At 31.2% G+C, this 20,589-nt stretch overlaps 2 protein-coding genes across 5 annotated transcripts in view; both read left to right on the plus strand.

The window, feature by feature from the left end:
- Positions 1–4,349, plus strand: part of LOC102589862 (serine/threonine-protein kinase AFC1) — a 15,038-nt gene extending 10,689 nt beyond the window's left edge. The window contains exons 13-14 of one of the 4 annotated variants that reach the window (XM_006345603.2): positions 1,110–1,191; positions 3,619–3,711. In XM_006345603.2, the coding sequence (XP_006345665.1) occupies positions 1,110–1,191; positions 3,619–3,627 (91 nt within the window). In that variant the 3' untranslated portion in view covers positions 3,628–3,711. Of the gene's footprint in view, positions 1–1,109; positions 2,149–3,618 lie in introns of those variants that run through there. The other 3 variants (XM_015307988.1, XM_006345601.2, XM_006345602.2) reach the window with 3 other exon arrangements.
- An 11,199-nt stretch (positions 4,350–15,548) lies between these two features.
- LOC102590633 (uncharacterized) lies at positions 15,549–17,237 on the plus strand. Its single transcript, XM_006345604.2, has 3 exons — positions 15,549–15,759; positions 15,977–16,082; positions 16,835–17,237. The coding sequence occupies exons 1-3, from the start codon at positions 15,727–15,729 to the stop codon at positions 17,002–17,004; spliced, it is 309 nt and encodes a 102-aa protein (XP_006345666.1). The 5' UTR covers positions 15,549–15,726; the 3' UTR covers positions 17,005–17,237.
- Positions 17,238–20,589: the final 3,352 nt, after the last annotated feature.

A 20,589-nucleotide genomic window follows, 5' to 3' on the forward strand; every position in this document is an offset into this window, starting at 1 on the left:
CCCCCCCCCAAACCCCCCCATTCCCAAACAAACAAAGCCCCCAAAAGGAAGAAGATAGAAGATCAAGTAAGGGATTCACACATGATATTTCCAGTATGCCTGTCCTTGTGTTGTGTTGCTTCTCTTGTCAGCTTTTATTTTTCACTTGTTAGTGCACTAATCATCCTGTCTCTCAGCTATTTCATTCTTGGGTTTTGGCTCTTCTGTGGTGTTAATATGAAATTAATGTTGGTGGATCATTTAGACAGTGGTGAATTATTGCTTAACACACGTGAGTGGTAAGTAGGTGGGCTAGAGTGCTGTTATGAATTTAGTAGATGTTGGATTGCAGAAGTGTTTGAAAGTGGACAAGAAGGTGCTGTTTTGCTTTCCAGATCTATAGAGTACTCTTTTCTTGTTAAATACCGGTGAGTAGTTGGACCAACTGTGCAGAAATTATGTAGATGTTGTATCTTAAAGTGATTGATGTGCAACAGAAGGTGGAGTTTTTACCTTCAGGAGTTACGAATCCATTGGGAATGCTTCAACTTACATTTCTTTTGACAGCTTTAAATAAATTCACATCAATAAAATTACATATTTGAATAACCATGTATTTATCTGTCAGCTTACAGCTTGTTCAGTTGCTTTTTGAGTTTTTAAAATGAACCAGTGTCTACGGCTGTGCACACTATGGGAAGAGTAGACTCTCTATTCCTTATAAATGTTTGTTTCTTTAAAAAAGAAACAACTACCTTTTACCACATTGCCTTGATATCCTCTTTTACGGTCTGTGGGAGTCTTCATGTTTATGTGTTTCTTTTTGATTTCTTGATCTGAATGGCTTGGGAATCTTGTTTCTTGGGGGAGGTAGGTCGGTTTTACATGTGTGTTGAGTTATAGGGGCTGGTCAAGGCTTATTGATAGTGGTTGATCCAGGATTTGAACATCTCGTTTTCTACTAATGGTTGGAGCTACTAAAATGAATGTAGCTTCTGAGACTCATCTCAACATATTTCACTATCCGGATCTCATACTTATCTAATGCTATGGGTTCGAATGCTGTTTCTTTTACATACATTCAGTTAACATTTTCAAATTTCTGGTACAAACTCCACTGTCTTGGGCAGAACTGAGAGCTACTTAGCTGGTTTTGCCAATGCTACATTTTCTTGGATAGAAATGTTACCCTCCTGCACAATGCATCTGGAGGTAAGTTTTGAGTGATTGTTTCATACTTCCTAGTTCTCTTTTATTGTAGTAATTGAGCAAGCAAATATTTTCTAAGAAAACTTGGATGTTAATATTCTTTGTAAAAGCCTTGAATGATGACCTCCTTGACATCAATCACCAAGCCATCACATGTTGAATTTTTCATTTTCTTAAGTTTTGGTGGCAGATCATCTCATTTTGTGTTGGTAGGATATAGCAAATAACCGGTGAATATATAGAGATGCGCGCATTACTATTCACAACACACAGAAATTGTGAACTCTACTCTGTGTTACTCAAGATTTTTAATCTGTAATTCAGATTTTACAACATCGGAGGAATTGAAATTTCACCAAACTTATTGGTATAAAGAGTAAGGGTGTGCTCAGTATGAAGGAAAATGTTTTTTTAGGAAAGTTAGTTTGTTTCTTACCTATTTACTTGTGTTGGATATATTCCCTAAAGGCATTTGGAAGGTATGATCGTATGTGCAGTTCGATTATGTTCAACGTGCTATTTACCCTTTTTTTAATATGATTTTGTATTCTAATCTAGTATAAAAATAAGGGAAAAGGGTCAAAAATACCCCTCAACTTTGGTTTATTAGTTGACTATGCCCTTACTGTTAATACGGAGTTATTCTTACCCTTGCCGCTACTAATTTCATCATTTGTGCTCCTATGTTGACGGAAATCCCCAAATTGACTCAAATTAACTCGAATTTTCAAAAACAACTTATTTCCCATTTTAAATCCAATGCCTCGACAACTCTAATGTATAATCTATTCCCTTTTTACCCATTTCCATTTACCATTCCCTTCTACCTATTCTCTCTCTCAAAAGACAAACTCACAACCTAACCTAAGTCGAAGAACAATGAAATTGGGGACATTTTAGCTCTCTTCTCCATCAGAATTTCTACTAGACGTTGTTAAGGGATGGCAATGGGGCGGGGGTGGGGTGGGTTTAAGGTTATGCTACGCGGGGGCGGGGAGGATTAAGGCTACGAGGGACGGGGCGGGTTTAGGGTTGTGCGAGACGGATATATGTGATTTTATGTGGGTTCAAGCTTAATTTTAACTTTTTACATGTATAAGAGTGATAGAACATTATTTATTAATATAATTTCTTTAAAGCTGCTAAAATATTCAAGATAGTAAATGAAAATTGTTCAATAAAAAATAATACAATTTCTTACATGTTTCCCAACTGACCTTTAAAAAATAATTTTGTAAGTCACTATCTTGTTATATTAATACAACTAAATGAAAAATGAATTTATTTGTATGAATTTTATTTTTAGTATCAAACTTAACTAGAAAAAGAAAATATTATAAAAATAAGATGAGGGGCGGGTTCATGTGGGGCGGGTCTATGTGGGGTGGGGTGGGTTGAAAAGAAAAAGGTTGTTATGCGGGGTAGAGCGAATTAAAAATTTGCAGGTTAAGCTCAACCCGCCCCACCCTCTCACCGCACCGCCTCATTGCCATCCTTATTAAGGTATCAAATTTAACCTACCTTCTCTGATTATTGTCATTTTATAAAGTTTAGTTGTTGATTTACGAGTTAGAGTTTGTGGGTTAAGCTTTTATACTAATTTCTGAGTTATTGGTTTGCCTTTTTTACCGATAAAATTTACGATATGTTAGTTTAGTTGTTGATTTACAAGTTAGGATTTGTGGGTTAAGCTTTTATACTAATTTCTGAGTTAATGGTTTGCCTTTTTTACCGATAAAATTTTACGATATGTTAGTTTAATTTTTGATTTACAAGTTAGGATTTGTGGGTTAAGCTTTTATACTAATTTCTGAGTTATTGGTTTGCCTTTTTTACCGATAAAATTTTACGATATGTTAGTTTAATTTTTGATTTACAAGTTAGGATTTGTGGGTTAAGCTTTTATACTAATTTCTGAGTTATTGGTTTGCCTTTTTTACCGATAAAATTTTACGATATGTTAGTTTAATTGTTGATTAACAAGTTAGGATTTGTGGGTTAAGGTTTTATTCGAATTTTTTAGTTATTGGTTCGCCTTTTATCGATAAAATTTTACGATCTATTAGTTTAGTTGTTGATTTACGAGTTAGGGCTTGTGGGTTAAAGTTTTATTCAAATTTTTGAGTTAATGGTTTGCTTTCTTACACGTTAGGGTTTGTGGTAGGTTATAGGGTATTGTATGATTTTGGAGGAGGTGATTTAGGTATTGGAGATTTGTGGTCCCAATATTTTATTCATTCTTGATTGAATGTGGTGCCTAGTTTGTTTGTTGAAATGTTATAGTTTTTAATTTGTTTGTTGTCTTTGTGTGCCTTTTTATTTGTTTTTTACTATTTTTAGTTAATGTTTAGTTAATCTTTCTATCTCATTATTGCTTTTGTAAAGTGGTTTAGTTTCGAAAGTTGTTAATGTTTTTTTTGTGTGTCTCAGGTTACCTAAAATGGTTTTGGTTGATATGGCATTTCACTATGATGGAGAATGGATAAGAGAGCCTAAGTTGCTTTATGAAAGAAAGCTTGTTCACAAATGGGAAGGTTATGATTCTGATCTCTTATATTTTATAGATATTACTAATGAATACAATGATAAATTAGGATATGTGAGTGTGCAACAATTAATTGTATATGTCCCTACTGAAAAATACTATGAAATAGTAGATGATGAGGGGATTAGGACATTATTTGTCCTTTGTTCATGAAAATTTTGATGTTATTAACTTATTTGTTGTTGAGGATAGTGAGTTAGATGTTGATATTCAGTATATAATCAAAATGAAAGAGAGTGTGATTGTGATTGATGAAGTAGCTACTGATTGCACTTCTGCTGATGGTACTGATAATGACAGTGATACTTCCTCTGATAATTCTGAAGAATTAGAGGTTCTTGCACAAGAAAGAAAGAGGGTAATCGATTGTAGCTTTTGTGATTACAAGGATTTACATAGGTCACTGGCATTTAAGGGTATAGTTGAAGCTAGAAGATACATTAGTTTACATGCATTGGCAAATGACTATAATTCAACCTTTAAAAAAAGTGACTAAAAAGGGTTTGGGGTTGTTTGCAAAGAAGAATGCAACTTTGTATGCCTAATTTCTGGTGAAAAGCATTCTTTGGTGTTAGTGTGAAAACATTGAAAGGAGAGCATAAATGTAATGATCTATGTGGTAACTGCAAGGCTAGTGCAACTACAATTGCTTTCTACTTTAAGAAAAAGTTTGCAGGCTAATCCCAAATACAAGATAAAGGAAATGAGAGTTGATCTCAAAACTGCTTTCAACATTAAAGCTCATTTTGAAAAGTGTAAAAGAGCTAAAAGAATGATTTTGGATATGGAAGGCAGTTTTTGTGATGATTATAAAAAGCTTGTTGGGTATGCAAATGCTTTAAGAGAGAATAATATAGAAAGTGATGTTGTCTTTAAGGTTTCAAGAGATGCATTATTAGATGGAAAAAGGAAATTTTGAGAATGTACATTTGTTTTGAAGCAATGAATAATGGTTTTAAGAATGAATTGAGACCTTTCATTGGCCTGGATGGTACATTTTTGAAGATAAAGCTATAGGTCAGCTGTTATGTGTTATTGGTCAGGACTCAATGAACCATTTTTATCCTATTGCTTGGGCCATTGTGGACAGTGAACCATTTTTATCCTATTGCTTGGGACATTGTGGACAGAGAGTGCAAGGTATCTTGGGTGTGGTCTTGGAATTGCTTTAGAAATCTCTAAACATCAACAATGGAGAAGAAATCTCATTTATCTCTGATATACAAAAGGTAAAATCTCACAAATTTGTTCATTCTTACTTATGTATCTTTATCTTATGTATTTTTATTCGTTGTTGTCACTGGATATCTATATATCATTATCTTATGTATTTTCATTTTTCATGTATATATTTATGACCGATAAACACTATTTTACCAAATGCTCTACATAGATATTGTGTGAGACACATAGAGGCCAATTGAAGAAGAAATAGTAAGAAATTTAAATTGATGTCTAAGGTATTGCGGTGGTGTGCATTGAGAACCTACAAAGAGAAATTGGATGATCATTTGAAGACATTAGGTTGAATGTCTGAAGAAGCAAATGACCATTTGTTGCATTTTTCAATACACACTTGGTGTAGAGTATTTTTTGACACTAATTGCAAGAATAATAAGGTGAAAAATAATTTGGCTGAGTCATTCAACTCTTGGATATTGGACGCAAGACACAAATCAACAATTGGGTTGCTTGAGGATATAAGAATCAAAGTTATGACCAAGTTTGTAATGAACTGATGACCTGAAACTGTGATTGGAGTCCAACATCTATTGAAATTTACAATAAATTCTTGAAGATTGCTAATGTGTGTAAATTAAATTCCAATAGAGATGATGGATATGAGGTAAGTGAAGGAAATGACAAGCATATTTTCAACTAAGAAATGCACCTACAAGGTATGGGATCTTAGTGAAATACCATGTCCCCATTCAATCAAGGCACTGCTTTATAAGAATCTTGATCCATTGAAAGAGATTCACTAGTGGTACTCTAATGAGACATATTTTTTGACTTACCATTGTAAACTACAATTAGTGCCTGGTCAAAAATTCTGAAAAATTGAAGCAGAACGAGTAATGGAACCACCAGAATTGGTAAATTTAGCTGACAGACCTAGAATGAATAGAAAAAGAGATAAAAATGAAGCACTTAAAAGACAAATTGAGTGGGTTGCACTAAGAAGAGGGAAAAAAATGACATGTTCAAGCCGTGAGAATCCTGGACCCAATGCAAGAAGTTGTCATAAGGTAAAACATTTCATTTGTTATGTAATCAGTTATTTGTTAGTGTCCTATGCCCCTTATGACAATTACAAGAATCTAACAAATACCCCCTCTGTTTAAAAAAGAATGGCCTAGTTTGACTTGGAACGAAGTTTAAGAAAAGAAAGAAGACTTTTTAATCTTGTGATTCTAAATTAAAGTTGTGTCAAATGTACCAAAATGTCATTTAATCTTGTGGCCTTAAACATGCCACGTGGAAAGTTGAAGTTAAAGTGTTGCCAAAAAAAGAAATAGGCCATTATTCTTTTTGAAACAAACAAAAAAGGAAATAGAGCCATTCTTTTTGAAACAGAAGGAGTAACTGATTACATAACAAATGAAGTGTTTTACCTTATGACAACTTGCATTGTGTCCAGGAATTCTATAGCTTGAGCATGTTATTTTTTCTCTCTTCTTGGTGCAACCCACACAGTTTGTCTTTTAAGTGCTTCATCTTTATCTATTTTCTTATTCATTCTAGGTCTATCAACTAAATTTACCAATTCTGGTGGTTCAATTGCTTGTTCTTCTATTTTTCAGAATTTTTGACCAAGCAATGGTTGTAGTTTATAATGGTAAGTCAAAAGATATGCCTCCTTAGAGTACCACCAGTGAAATTCTTGTAGAGAAGTGCCTTGATTGAATGGGGACATGGTATTGCAGCAAAATGACATACTGAAAAAATGCATTTCTTAGTTGCCAAATTGACAATATGCTTGTCATTTTCTTTACTTACCTCAAATCCATCATCTCCATTGAAATTTAATTTACACACATTAGCAATCTTCAAGAATTCATTGTAAATTTCAATAGATGTTGGACTCCAATCACAGCTCTAGGTCATCAGTTCATTACAAACATGGTCATAGCTTTGATTCTTATATCCTCAAGCATCCTAATTATTGGTTTGTGTCTTGCTTTCAATATATAAGAGTTGAATGACTCAGCCAAATTATTTTCCACCTTATTATTCTTGCGAATAGTGTCAAAAAATATTCTACGCCAAGTTTGTATTGGAAAATGAGACAAATGGTCTTTTGCTTCTTCAGACATTTGACCTAATGTCTTCAAATGATCATCCAAATCCTCTTTGTAGCTGCTCCATGCACAATACCTTAGACACCAGTTTAGATTTCTTACCCCTTTTTTCTCCAATTGGACTCTGTGTCTCACACAATATCTATGTAGAGCATTAGGTAAACCATTTTTAACAGCTTCAATTAATCCCTATTTATCAGTCATAAATATATACATGAAAATAAATAAAATAATGATATATAGATAAACAGTGACAACAAATAAAGGTACATAAGTAAGAATGAATAAATTTGTGAGATTCTATCTTTTGCATATCATAGTGTTTTTCAGTAGGGACATATACAATTAATTGTTGCACATCCACGTATCCCAATTTATCATTGTGTTCATTAGTAATATCTATAAAAGATCACAATCATGACCTTGCTATTTGTGAACAAGCGTTCTCTCATAAAGCAACTTAGGCTCTCTTATCCATTCTCCATCATAGTGAAACACCATCAACCAGAACCATTTTAGGTAACATGAGACACAAAAAAAACATTAACTTCCAAATTAAATCACTTTACAAAAGCAACAGTGAGACAGAAAGATTAACTAAAAAAGGCACACAAATACAACAAACAAATTAAAAACTATAACATTTCAACAAACAAACTGGTAACTACATTCACTTAAGAATGAATAAAATATTGGGACCACAAATCTCCAAAACCTAAACTACCTCCTCCAAAATTATACAATACCCTAAAACCTACCCACAAACCTTAACTCGTAAGAAAGCAAACCAATAACTCAGAAATTTGAATAAAACTTTAATCCACAAACCCTAACTCGTAAATTAATAACCAAACTAACAGATGGTAAGATTTTATTGTTAAAAAGGCAAATCAATTACTCAGAATTTTGAATAAAATCCTAACTCGTAAATCAACAACTAAACTAATAGATAAAATTTTATCGGTAAAAAGACAAATCAATAACTCAAAAATTTGAATAGAACCTTAACCCACAAACCCTAACTCGTTAATCAACAACTAAACTAGCAGATCGTAAAATTTTATCGGTAAAAAGACAAACAAATAACTCAGAAATTAATATAAAAGCTTAACTCGTAAATCAACAACGAAACTTTATAGAAATACAATAATCAGAGAAGGTTAGTTAAATTTGATACCTTAACAACCTCTAGTAGAAATTATGATGGAGGAAAAAGTTAAAATGTCCCCGATTTCATTATTCTCTGACTTAGGTTCGTGAGTTATCTTCTAAGAGAGAGAATGGAAAAGGGGGAATGGGTTATACGTTAGAGGGGTCGGGGCATTGGGTTTAAAATGAGGAATGGGTCTTTTTTAAAAATTTGGGGATTTCCGTCAACATAGGGGCACAAATGATGAAATTAGTAACAGCAGTGGTAAGAATAACTTTGTTTTAACGGTAAGGGCATAGTCAACTAATAAACCAAAGTTGAAGGATATTTTTTACCATTTTCCCTAAAAATAACAGACAAATGGTGATTAAGTGATTTGATCATTTAATTTATTTTTATGGTATCAATAAATAGAAGGTTGAAAGGCTAAAGTATCCATGTTTTTGGAGCTTCATACCTGCAATATTAGAGGTGTGAGTTTCCTACGTGTGTTATTAGTAAATTCTTATCGAAACACATTTCAACTATAGTTGTTCACTTTTACTACATGAATAATAGTGAAACTTTAGGTACTCCTTGTTTGGATGGTTGTTAATCGTTGTATTGTATCGTTAGTTTGAATAATATGTTTGTTTAGATTATTACTTAAACTGTATTGTGTCGTATCGTTTAAATTATCAAAAGTCTTATTTTATGTAATGATCGATTTGATGTGACTGCGTCATTATCATAATATTTTCTTCTCATTTTATCTTTACTTATTGTTTGATAAATTTTATTTTATCCTTTACTACACATTTTCATAGTAGCTCTATATCTTACTCTACTTTTCCTGTAGATTAATCATTCAAACTATTGATGTGTGACGTCACGTAACGATACAATTTATCCAAATGTTGTATTCATTAAAACAATATACTACGATACAACATAGCCAAATACAATATAATACGTTATAAAACAATAGGTAATAACCATCCAAACAAAGTATAGGTAGGAAAAATGAAGAATTGTCAATTGAGATGTGTCTCGATAAACATTTGGTAATAGCTCATATATGAAACTCATAACTCAAATATCTTTTGATATGTTTTTTACCCCTTTTTAACTCTAAACTGTGATACAAATGATGCGTTCAATCAAACCCCAAATGAATATTTTGGACAGATTTTGTGGTTTACATTGGTTAGAAGTTCTGGAGGAAGTTTTTGACGTCTTAACCAATAGTGGCTTCTTTGACTTTCTAGTACTAGCATTTATGTGAAAGCTAATGATAATAATGCTCCATTTACGACTATAACAATAACATATTCAGTAAATTTCAAATCTAAAAAGGGTGAAATGTATGTAGATTTTATTTCTATTTTAAAATTGCACAAGTTAGCGTCAGACTTCAATGATATAAGTTATGATTGAATATAAATATCGAAAAATCGAACCTTGATGATTTATTGATAGGATTTTATTACTCCAATTCGAAAAGTACACATGTCAAATATAGGGATTTGACAGTTCTAAGCTAACCTGAGTTTCATGCGAGCTGAAATCTTACTATTTTTGGATACTAATCTAGCAGTTTCTTCTGCTTATTAAATGCATAGAAATTGACATAAACAACTGTCCATCAAAATAAAAGCCAATGAATGTACATTTTTTATATACTAATGTATGATATACATAAAATATTTGTGTTAAGAGAGTTATCGTTATATATCTGTATTGGTGAGATATAGTAGGTATTCTGTTGAATGATTGCGTGCATACAAATTAGATTGAGAACTACGGTTATTGACAAATTATGTACTGATGATTTTTTATTATTATTATAAAAAACTGAATATAAAAGGAGAAAGTGATATAGTGATATATTACTAACTCTATTTGTTTTAATGGTAATAAACAACAAGAAGACATTTTTCCTTTAATTCTCTAATTTTTATACATATTTTATTGAATACTTTATTTTATATGGTTAGAAATTGTGATTTGGTAAACAGAGAAAAAATGATCTCTTATGATCATATAAGTAAATCGATATTAAAATTTATTTATATAGATTAAGATTATGGTTTATATTAGTTAGAAGTTTTTGGAGGAAGTAGTTGTGAGTAATTTCCCTAGATCACTCATGTTTGGGAAATTACTTAGTAATATCACTTATGTTTGTATTATTAGGACTACAATATCACCCAACTTTATATATTTTTCTCAAAATATACTTGACACAGAAAAAACATCATCTCTTTCCTAATGGGATGTCATGTCACAATATTCCTTTTTTATGATTAATAATTTTTAAATTTTTTTTTAGACAACCCATATTTATACCCAGTAAAAGAAATTGCATAGCGCCAAAATTTTGTACCCTAGTTCTGGGGGATTCGGAGGCATTCAAAAATTATTAATAATAAAAAAAGAATAATGTGACATGACATCCCATTAGGAGAGATGATGTTTTTTTGTGTCAATTATATTTTGAGGAAAATATGCAAAGTTGGTGATATTATAATCCTAAAACAAACATAAGTGATATTACTAGATAATTTTCCAAAAAATATGAGTAACTATCTAGGGAAATTAGTTTGTAGTTGTCATATTTGTCAAATCAGCTTTTATTAACTAGTTAGTATGCCCACTAATGTGAGAGATTAATATGGAACTATTGATTGGGATATGATTGATTACTCCATTTGGAAATAATAATGGTGCATTTATTTATTGAAAGTACACATGTTATTTTACAGTAAGATATGGGAATTTGTTAGTTGGTTCCAGAGAAATTGACAAAAATAATTTTTTATTAAAATAATAGTCAGTAAATATTTATTTTTGCTAACATATACTTTTTTTTTTACTTTCGACTTTATATGTTTGTTAAAATTAATAACTAATATGAGGATTTTAAAGAGTAGTATAGGAAATACAATTAGGGGGGTCATTTTGGTTTTGGGTCTGCGACGTTGAAATATTTCTTATTTCTTCTCGATTCCTGTCAAAAAGGAACAATTGGTTTTGTCCTTAAATTATTGAAAGCCTTAAAAATATCGATCTACTTGATTAACTGAACTTAAATACGCTCATGATCTTGCCACATAGGTGAAATACACCCCTAAATTCTCATCAAGTTTAGAGTGTTTTCAACACTTCTCTCGGTTTTTTATTAAGAGTCTCACATTTCTACAAGAGTTTAAGACCATTTACAATGTCATGTGGCAGATCGGGTGCATTTAAGTTGAGTTAGTCAAATAGAGGGGTGTTTTTAAGGCTGTCACTAATTCAGAAATGAAAAATAATTCACGTCAAATTTAAGGATGTTTCCAATACTTCTCTCGAAGATTTTTTTTCATGTAGTGAAGATACATAATTAGATTCTAAATTAATAAAATTTATGTTATTTGCTCAAATTTAATCGTGAAATATCTCATCTTATCTCAGCAACGACCCCAAAGAGTTTCCCCAAGAGTTTACGGCAGTTGGACGTGACATGGGCTGCGACCATTTTGGGCTTTATCGTAGGGCCCACTAATTGGGTAAGAGTGGTGGGCCCAATTAGAGGAACTACTTTTGGGGCAAACACAGTAGAATTGTGGGCCTAACTTGTCACGTGGACTTTGTTACATAAAAATGGGTCATTGACAATTGTGCTTTATTTTACGAGAATTTTACACAAATTTCGTAGTGTTAGAGTTAATTACATCAAATTTCTACTTTTTAAAAAGTATTACAAATATCCCTTAAATTTGATGGAATTCGGATACATCCCAAAATGTCCGCATTTCGGTTTTAGATACATCTGATATTGTCACGACCCAGACCGTCGTGATTGGCACCCACACTAACTCTCCGGTGGGAGAACCACTACTACAACCCAAACCAAGCAACTAAAATAAAACTAAGGCATTTAAATTACGGAAGCAAGTTAAATACTAAGAAAATAAATTGGGAGTTCCCATAAACTCCAACAAAAGTCTAACAAAAACTAAACAATACGGAAGAAATAACCTAGAACTTGAAAGTCAATGTACCAAAACATCTAACAATGAACCAAGTCTAAACAAGAAAGGATGCAACCTCAATCTAATGAACTAATCAACTAACTAAAACATAGTCTAAGTTCGGAAATGGTGGACATAGACGAAAGAGAACCCATGGCAGCCCGAAAGAATTGGCTCACCCTGGAATTCGAACGATCTCTAAGCGAGGTCTGTCAGTATCCGCTTGAAGATGCCTTATACTCAACAAAAATAAGAGCAAGTGCAGTATCAGTACACAACCACAGTGCACTGGTAGGATCACGCGGATATCCCACTAAGTGCAACATAAGCAAGTCAAGACAACATTATAATCACATGCACATATATCAACATATACAATATTATCAACATTTACGAACAACGAACAACTTCACATTTTATATCAAATCATTGGTCCTCTCATGGAACTCAAACCCAAACAGTTAGTATACCGAAACATGGTATCCGATCCCATAATTATGCCGGAACGTGGCAACCGATCCCATAGTTATGCCGAAACGTGGCAACCGATCCAAATTAGTTATGCCGGAACGTGGCAACCGATCCATTCAACACACCACAATCACAATCACAAATATATCATCAAGATCATATTTAAGTCATTATTTCATGGCAATCATCATTCCTCTATCTCATTTACAACAAGTGTGATCAACATTGCAACATTCATACATATACAAGAATCATAATGAAGCAAGAATAAACATATATTACACAATCATAGAATCACAACCATCACCTACCTCGATACAAGCTTGAAACCCTAAGAAACTTGATCTTTCCCTTTCCGAATTCGTTCCGTTTTGTTCTTGGTCTACAAACAATCAATATAATACAGGATTCAATAAACAATCACTAATTACCTGAATTACTAACAATTCTATGAACCCTAGATCATACCCATGATCCCAATTATCCAATTTAGGGTTGTTTCCACCATAGAATCTATAACAAAAACCTTCCCCCATCAATATTAACCCATTCTATTACGTTTTATGGATCGAAAAATGGATTCGGGGAGTGAAAAGTTTACCTTTAGCCTCAAGAATGGTAAAAATGAGTAGGAGTCGCATGGGGTTCGTTCCTTAGCTCTAAAAGTCGAAAAATGCATAATAAGGTCGTTTAGGGGTTTGTTAACGACCTTAAGTCGCGTCCAGGCCGCCCGAGAGGCCCTAATCCCGATGTAGCGGCCCCGCTAGAGCGGCCAAAACCCCCACCAAGGCGGCTTGCACAAACCAATGAGTTATTTAAAGAATTTCAAAATCCCCATTTCATAGCACACCTCTAACCCACAAAGCTCAGAAAATACCCTTCACGCTAAGATCGATTTCGCGAGTTCTACTCACCCGAATTCAATACCGTAAAGTCGTACGGATTCCTTAACGAGTTATCTAACTACTCATGCAATCAAAATCATAAATGATTCACCCGATTGTTACTAGATTTCCCTACACCTCAAAGACTCCGATTTCGTCCAAATTTGGACTAGGTTTGAGAAAATCCAAATACTACGAAAAAGTTTTCTGTTCCCAAATTTTCCCCCGTTGGCATTTCTATAACGACGGGAACATGTCGTTACAGATACATCGCGTCTTAGTTTTGAATACATCACTCCACGTCTCAATACATTACGTAATGTGATGTATCCGACCTATACATCACGTAAAGTGATGTTTCCACCGATACATCGCGTAAAGTGATGTATAAGAAAATAGAAGAGACTAGAAATTTTTGTATTTTTTTCAAGTGGTAAGAATTTTAGAGAATATGAAAAAATAAGTTGTGTATAGATAATTTTTCCTTATTTTGTGTTGGTCTTTAATTTATATCTGTTATAGCAAAAAGATTTCATGAGGCATAACTTCGTAAGTGTATGTTCTCGTTTCATAATATTCCTCAAGTTAGGTATGAATATGATTTTAATTTTAAATAACTTATCTCACACTAGACATAAGGTCATGTATTGAACTCCAAAACTAAAGATCAGATCGGTCTATTTTAAATTTAATTTATGCAATCTCAACAATAAAAATCTCATAAAATTACATATTTTTTCATTCAAATTGACTGATCCTTATTATTTTACTTTTTAGCAATCAAATTTATCGCTATAACATATTAATTTTAAGAAATTAAAGTTGCGTACGAACATAATATATATATATCAAACTGTTTACTACAAAGGTGTAAATAAAAGAAAAACAAAATACATAAATATGCTCTTTCATTTGGATTTAGTTGATATATATGTCCTTTAACTTTTGACGTATACAAGTAGATAATTAAACTTGTATAAAATTTAACAAGTAGACAGACATGTCTAACGTGTCATAATACACATAAGACACCACGTAAGACACAAATCTTCATATAGTATGTCCCGTAAGACGAATGCATTTATTTCTTCAATTTTATACAAATTTAAATGTTTATACTTATGTACACTCAAAATTGGAGAATATAAATATCAACCGAAGCAAATTGAAAGACATATTTATGTCTATACTTATGTACATCCAAAATTTGAAAGTATAAATATCAATCGAAGCAAATTAAAAGACATATTTATATATTATATCGGTAAAAAAAACTAAACATAAAATAGGGGCAAAATGGTGTAATCCCATGACAGTCACCCCGAATAAGTCTTGCAATGCACAATCAAAACTCCAATACGGACTTCGAATCCCGAAATAATCCGGCGTAATCCATGGCAGCCAATCGTAGGTTTTGTACCACGTGGGCTATTGAGTCCCCATAACAAGAGAATGACATCACCCTTAAATTAGTATTCCAATGTATTATTATTGTTGTAATTTAATACTCACTATACAATGAATGAATGAATGATACTCCACTTCCATTTATTTCATTTATACTCTCTTTTGCCATGAAAATATTTTCTTATATATCATTCATTTATTTAAATTCTATTTATAAGATTACATCTTCTTTTTTAAAAATAGTTATAGGTGGAGAATCCAAGTTTTTTCTAATTAGGTGAAAATTTAGGTATTTAAACAATTGAGTTATTAAAATTCTTTTTATTATTGATATGGTAATTGGTATCATTTAAATTTTGAGAGTCATTTTTTTAATTAATAATTTTGACTATGCATTTAGATATAGAAACTTTATTAATATATTTGAAAAGGTTATAATTAAAAACACTCATTTGACTTTTAAAATGCGAAAAATATCACTTAAATTAAGACGACAATGAATTTTATTTTGAACGGAGAATATAATTTTGAATTTCTCCAATAAAAGATATTTCCATATATATATATTGTGCAGTCACTAACATATGCCTAACTTTCCATATATGTTTTGTGCTTCTCTCCATCTTTTTCTCATATTTTCTACTCAAATGCTTATCCTTTAAATTCTTCCCCTTCTTAATTTAATTAATTAACTAGGGTTCTTTCTAGTAATTATTTTCTACTCTTAATGTTTATGAAAAGAAAAGAAAAAAAAACAATTTGATCTTGTGCAAGATATAGAGAAATGGGTGATTCTTCTTCTCAATACATCCACATGGTAAGTATTTTAGTTAACATCTTTTCTTGCAATACTTTCATTTTTAGATCGATTTAAGTTGTATATACTGATCGTGTAACAGATTTTTAGATCGATTTAAGTTATCTTTTAACTGATATGATTGTGTAAATATTTTTTACTATACGATATATCGTATATAGAAGTTTTTTATTATTTTTATTATATAGTAATGAGGAAAGTGGTGGTGGTGATGTAGGTGCAACATTTGATAGAAAAATGTATAATATTCAACATGAGCCAAGAAGAATGCATGGATGCACTCTCCAAACATGCAAATATCCAGCCTATTATCACTTCCACAGGTAATTAACTAGTCCACTTTGTCACTCTTCTTTGCTTTTTTTTTATGTGTGGGGTTGGGGGGTTTGGGAGGACGATTTCAGATGTGTTGATATTAATTGTGATATTATTATTTTGATGAATTATTTCTTCGAATAGAAGAAGATCGTGTAAATACTTAGATTTTACAGGGTAGGGGGTAGGCATATAATAACAATATAAATTAGATGATACCTACTAGCTAGTTGAGGATAGGTTTTAAACTCGTATGAAACTTTTATTGTTATTAGTATTATTTATTATACTCCTATATATTATTAACATCTTTTTATTTTATTTTATTTATTAATTAATTATGATGGTTGTGATATTAGCTTAAATAATAAAATGAAAGTCACATATAGTTGATCTTGACTTATTTGGGACTGAGAAATAGTTATCAATGTTATATAATATATATTTTAGTGTTAGTATTTGGTCAAATTCGCACCACATAAGGCTGTTAGTAGAAAAAGTGTTTCTTGTAGGAGCTTTTTTACTCCTGACTTGAATTCAAGATAATTAACTAAGAATATAGAAATTTTGTCCATCCCTTGGTACCCTTTGTGGTATTATTTAGTTCATGACTAAAATTTAATTTTAATTTATCCCATATAACATCAAGCTTTAATATTATGATTGTGATATATGATTTGATAAGTAAAAGTGTCACATAAAATAAAATAAATTGGAGAGTTATGTATACATTTAACTTGAATAATGAAATTTTATGTAGTGTGGAAGGAATTGGAGAAAGAAAACAAAGAGTTCTTTGAGGCATACAACAAAAAAAGGGGAGAAGCAAAAATATCAGCATCAATACATGATGAATTGGAGATGACAAGACAAAGAATCCATAATATAATGTTGGATTCTTCTTCTAATAAAGATTCCAATGACAAATGATCACAACAATTATATTATATTATTAGTATTAGCAAATTTTGCCTTCCTCTCTATTCTTGTGACAATGATGTTTGATGTGAACTTTCAAAATTAGCTCAATGGTTAGTTCATTCAAAAAGTTCTAGGGGTAATAAAACAACAAGATAGGGTTCATGAATGGAAGGTGGTCCTATAGGTTGTCTTATTCCTACATATATGAATAATTAAATAAGAAAATTTCTCTTTTAAAGTTTTATATATATTTGAAATAATGTAAGATGGATGTGTTTTTTTTATTCATTGTACTGACTGAATGCATACTCAAGTGATTAATCTAGATAGGAGAATCATATAAATGATGAAACCGGTCTAATCTAAAACTCGAAAGACAAGTTCCTTTATATGTTTCTCGAAAAAAAATAAAATCTTTAAGCAAATCTTCTAGCTAGTGTATTCCTAGTTTCTACTCTTTCTTTATACTAAAATTAGAAATAGAAAGGGAAAAAATGTCAATTATTTTCTTCTATAAGCCTCTTCTACTATATTACTTTAATGATTGTGATTTATTCAAAAAGAGTAAAACTAATGGTTAACAAAAAATTCTTAAAGGTAATTTAATACCTTCTTCTATTGATTCGGAAGGTAGATTAAATAAGGGATAATTATTTATACTGACGATTTATATAAAATAGATGATAGATAATTTTTTGATTGAAATTTTTAAAAATAATATGATAATAATGTAACCGACGATTTATATGTTTTAAAATGGGAAATAATAAATAAAAGTGATGTTGCGATTTGTGATGGTGGCAAGCAAAACTGTTTGATACGTTATTGCCATGTTCTTTAGTTGGCAGTGCCTCCTCAGTCCACGTGCCAAAGTATAAGAGTCCATGTTGGTATTTTATTTTATTTTTAATATTTTCTTTATTCCATTTTTACCAAATTTAAATGTAGTGTGATCAATCAAGAATGAAATGTTTTTGAAAATTATCTAAAAAACAAAGTTATGTATTATAATAATAAATGTTCTTATTGTAAGTAAAAAGAAAGTGAAAAATTTAAAGTTAATGTCTGATTATATATGAATATATTTAAGTATTTGATGATTTTGATTTTTTTTAAAATATTAGTAAATTATATTTTTATCAACTTAAAAGTCTTTAAACATCATTCAAATAAAAAGGAATCTTTACAATAATAATAATAATAATAACAACAACATTATTTACTTCATCTTGAAAACACCTTAATCTTTCTACCAACAAGTTAGGTGAATTTTTAAATACTTTAATGTTCTGATATCTTAATTAAAAAATTTAGAAAGCTTAAGTAATCCAAAATAGAGTTTTTGCAGTCTTTTTCTATGTGTGTTGTGATAATAAAAATTTGTAGGTGCGTGCATTTCAATATATTCGGTGAATATTAATTTACAATCTCTTACCAATACAAATATAAAATGATCTGCCATCAAAACTTAACAAAATGAAAAATTCAGCCTGCAAAACTGAGGTTTAAATCATTGACCATTGAGGTCACGTTGTATTCCTTCAAAACTTCTTATTGAAAAAATTAATTCAGTAGGTTGACAAGTTTCCTTCTGTATATAATATCTCCTTATTCGGTTATGTATATTAGAAGAAAATTCTGAAATTTGTATTCTTTCAACAGGATCGAATTTAAGATTCAAATTGATCTATACTTTGTCATTATCTAATGCTTTGAAAAGATAAACAAGTATACTCACAATCACAATGTATATTCTCACAATCATACAACAAGAGGTGATTCATGGCATACAATTATTCAATTATCCTCATTTACGATTAGGGTGATCAATAATGCAACATTCGCATACATGCATTATAATGAAGCAATTACAAACATATATCACACCAACATGAAATCACAACCATCACCTACCTCGAATCCAAGCTTGAATCCCCTAAGGCACTTGAATCTTCCCTTTTCGATCGGATTCTCTCCACTTGTTCTAGGTCTACGAACAACAATTTATACGCAAGGATCAACAATCAAAGGTCTAATTATCCGGATTATAACAAACCCAATAACCCTAGACCAAACCCTTGATCTCCATATCCAGATTAGGGTTTTTTCCACCATAATTCCCAGATCAAACCCTCCCCCATCGATAATTACCCATGAATTTACATTCTACGGATTGAAAAACGGATTAGGGGAGTAAAATCCTTATCTTTAGTGCTAGAAGAGGCGGAAAACCTTCAAGAAATAGCCCTGGGTCGTTTCTTAGCTCTCAAGAATGAACTTTTGCAGAAAATAACCTTTTTGGGGATTTTTACCCTATTTAAGTCGCGTTTGTCCTGCTACAGCGGCATCAATCCCGTTACGGCGGCATGCACGGAGACAGAATGCTGGAATTTGAATTCCAAGCCCCCATTTCACAACACACCTTCAACCCTTGACATTCAAAGACCACCCGTTCACACTAAGATCATTTTTGGGAGTTCTACTCGCCCGAATTCGATTCCGTAAAGTCGTACGGGTTCCTTAACGTCTTAGCTATCCACTCATGTAATCAAAATCATAATTAAATCACCCAATTGTTATAAGATTTCTCTAGACTTTACTGACTCCGATTTCGTCCAAATCTGGACTAGGTTGGAAAATTCCAAGTTACTATGAAAAGTTTTCTGACCCCAACTCTTTCTCCATTTGCTTTTCCCTAACAACGGAATTAGGTTGTTACAATAAAAATTTAATAAATGAAAAGACATTTACATCAAAGATACAATATTACTACATCTTGGTTAAAGTTATATTTGAACAAAAAAGATAATTTAGAGTTTAAATTCACTTCACGTTGAGTGTCGATTCTTTTCATTCTATAAATTACTGTATTTATTAAAATTTAGGCACATATAACTAAATTTCAATCATATTGAATTTATACGTTTTATTAAAAATTCATATTTATATGACTAAAATTCATCAATATTTGTTCGAATACATGTATATTTCTATTCTATTATATAGAAGAGCCATGAGAAGGACGACCAATGACATTTTAGTAATTTTAACATCATTTAAGGGTAAAATAATAATTGTATAATTAATGGTCAAAATGAAAATCTAGAAGAATCCATACATGTCTTAACTTTTGTTATGGGTCCATAAGGATATTATTGTAATTTTGTTAAAATAAAGAGTTTCTATTAGTTAACTTATTACAAACAATAATACTAAGCTTGTTTTGACATATTTTAGAAAGAAAATTTTGAACTAATTAAAATAAAATGTGTTTGAATAATTAATAGTTTGTTCTTAGAAATACTTTAAAGGATTATTGCGTAAAATATTTTTAATATAGTGTTACATAATATGACCACTAAATTCGTATCTTGATTATTAAAATAGTCTTTAAAATGACGTATCAATATTTTTTAATTAATTTGAAGAAAATATCAAATTTCGTGACTAAAAGAATGAACAATGTTTGACTATCAAGAAATTAATAATTCGATAGTGTATTCATCGAAAGATTAAAAAATATAAAATTTTCATTTCTATATTTTCTTAATATCAAATATGATAAACTATTTAACAGAGAAAATTTGACAAGGA

This window comes from Solanum tuberosum, unplaced genomic scaffold (genome assembly GCF_000226075.1).
Source record: "Solanum tuberosum cultivar DM 1-3 516 R44 unplaced genomic scaffold, SolTub_3.0 scf00071, whole genome shotgun sequence".
In the NCBI taxonomy this organism is placed as follows: domain Eukaryota; kingdom Viridiplantae; phylum Streptophyta; class Magnoliopsida; order Solanales; family Solanaceae; genus Solanum; species Solanum tuberosum.

Bases quoted from the DNA above. Each gene is read 5' to 3' on its own strand.
- LOC102590633 (XM_006345604.2), top strand. From the start codon at position 15,727: ATGGGTGATTCTTCTTCTCAATACATCCACATG. The intron at 15,760-15,976 runs GTAAGTATTTTA...GTGGTGATGTAG, and splicing joins CTTCTCAATACATCCACATG to GTGCAACATTTGATAGAAAA. The intron at 16,083-16,834 runs GTAATTAACTAG...AATTTTATGTAG, and splicing joins GCCTATTATCACTTCCACAG to TGTGGAAGGAATTGGAGAAA.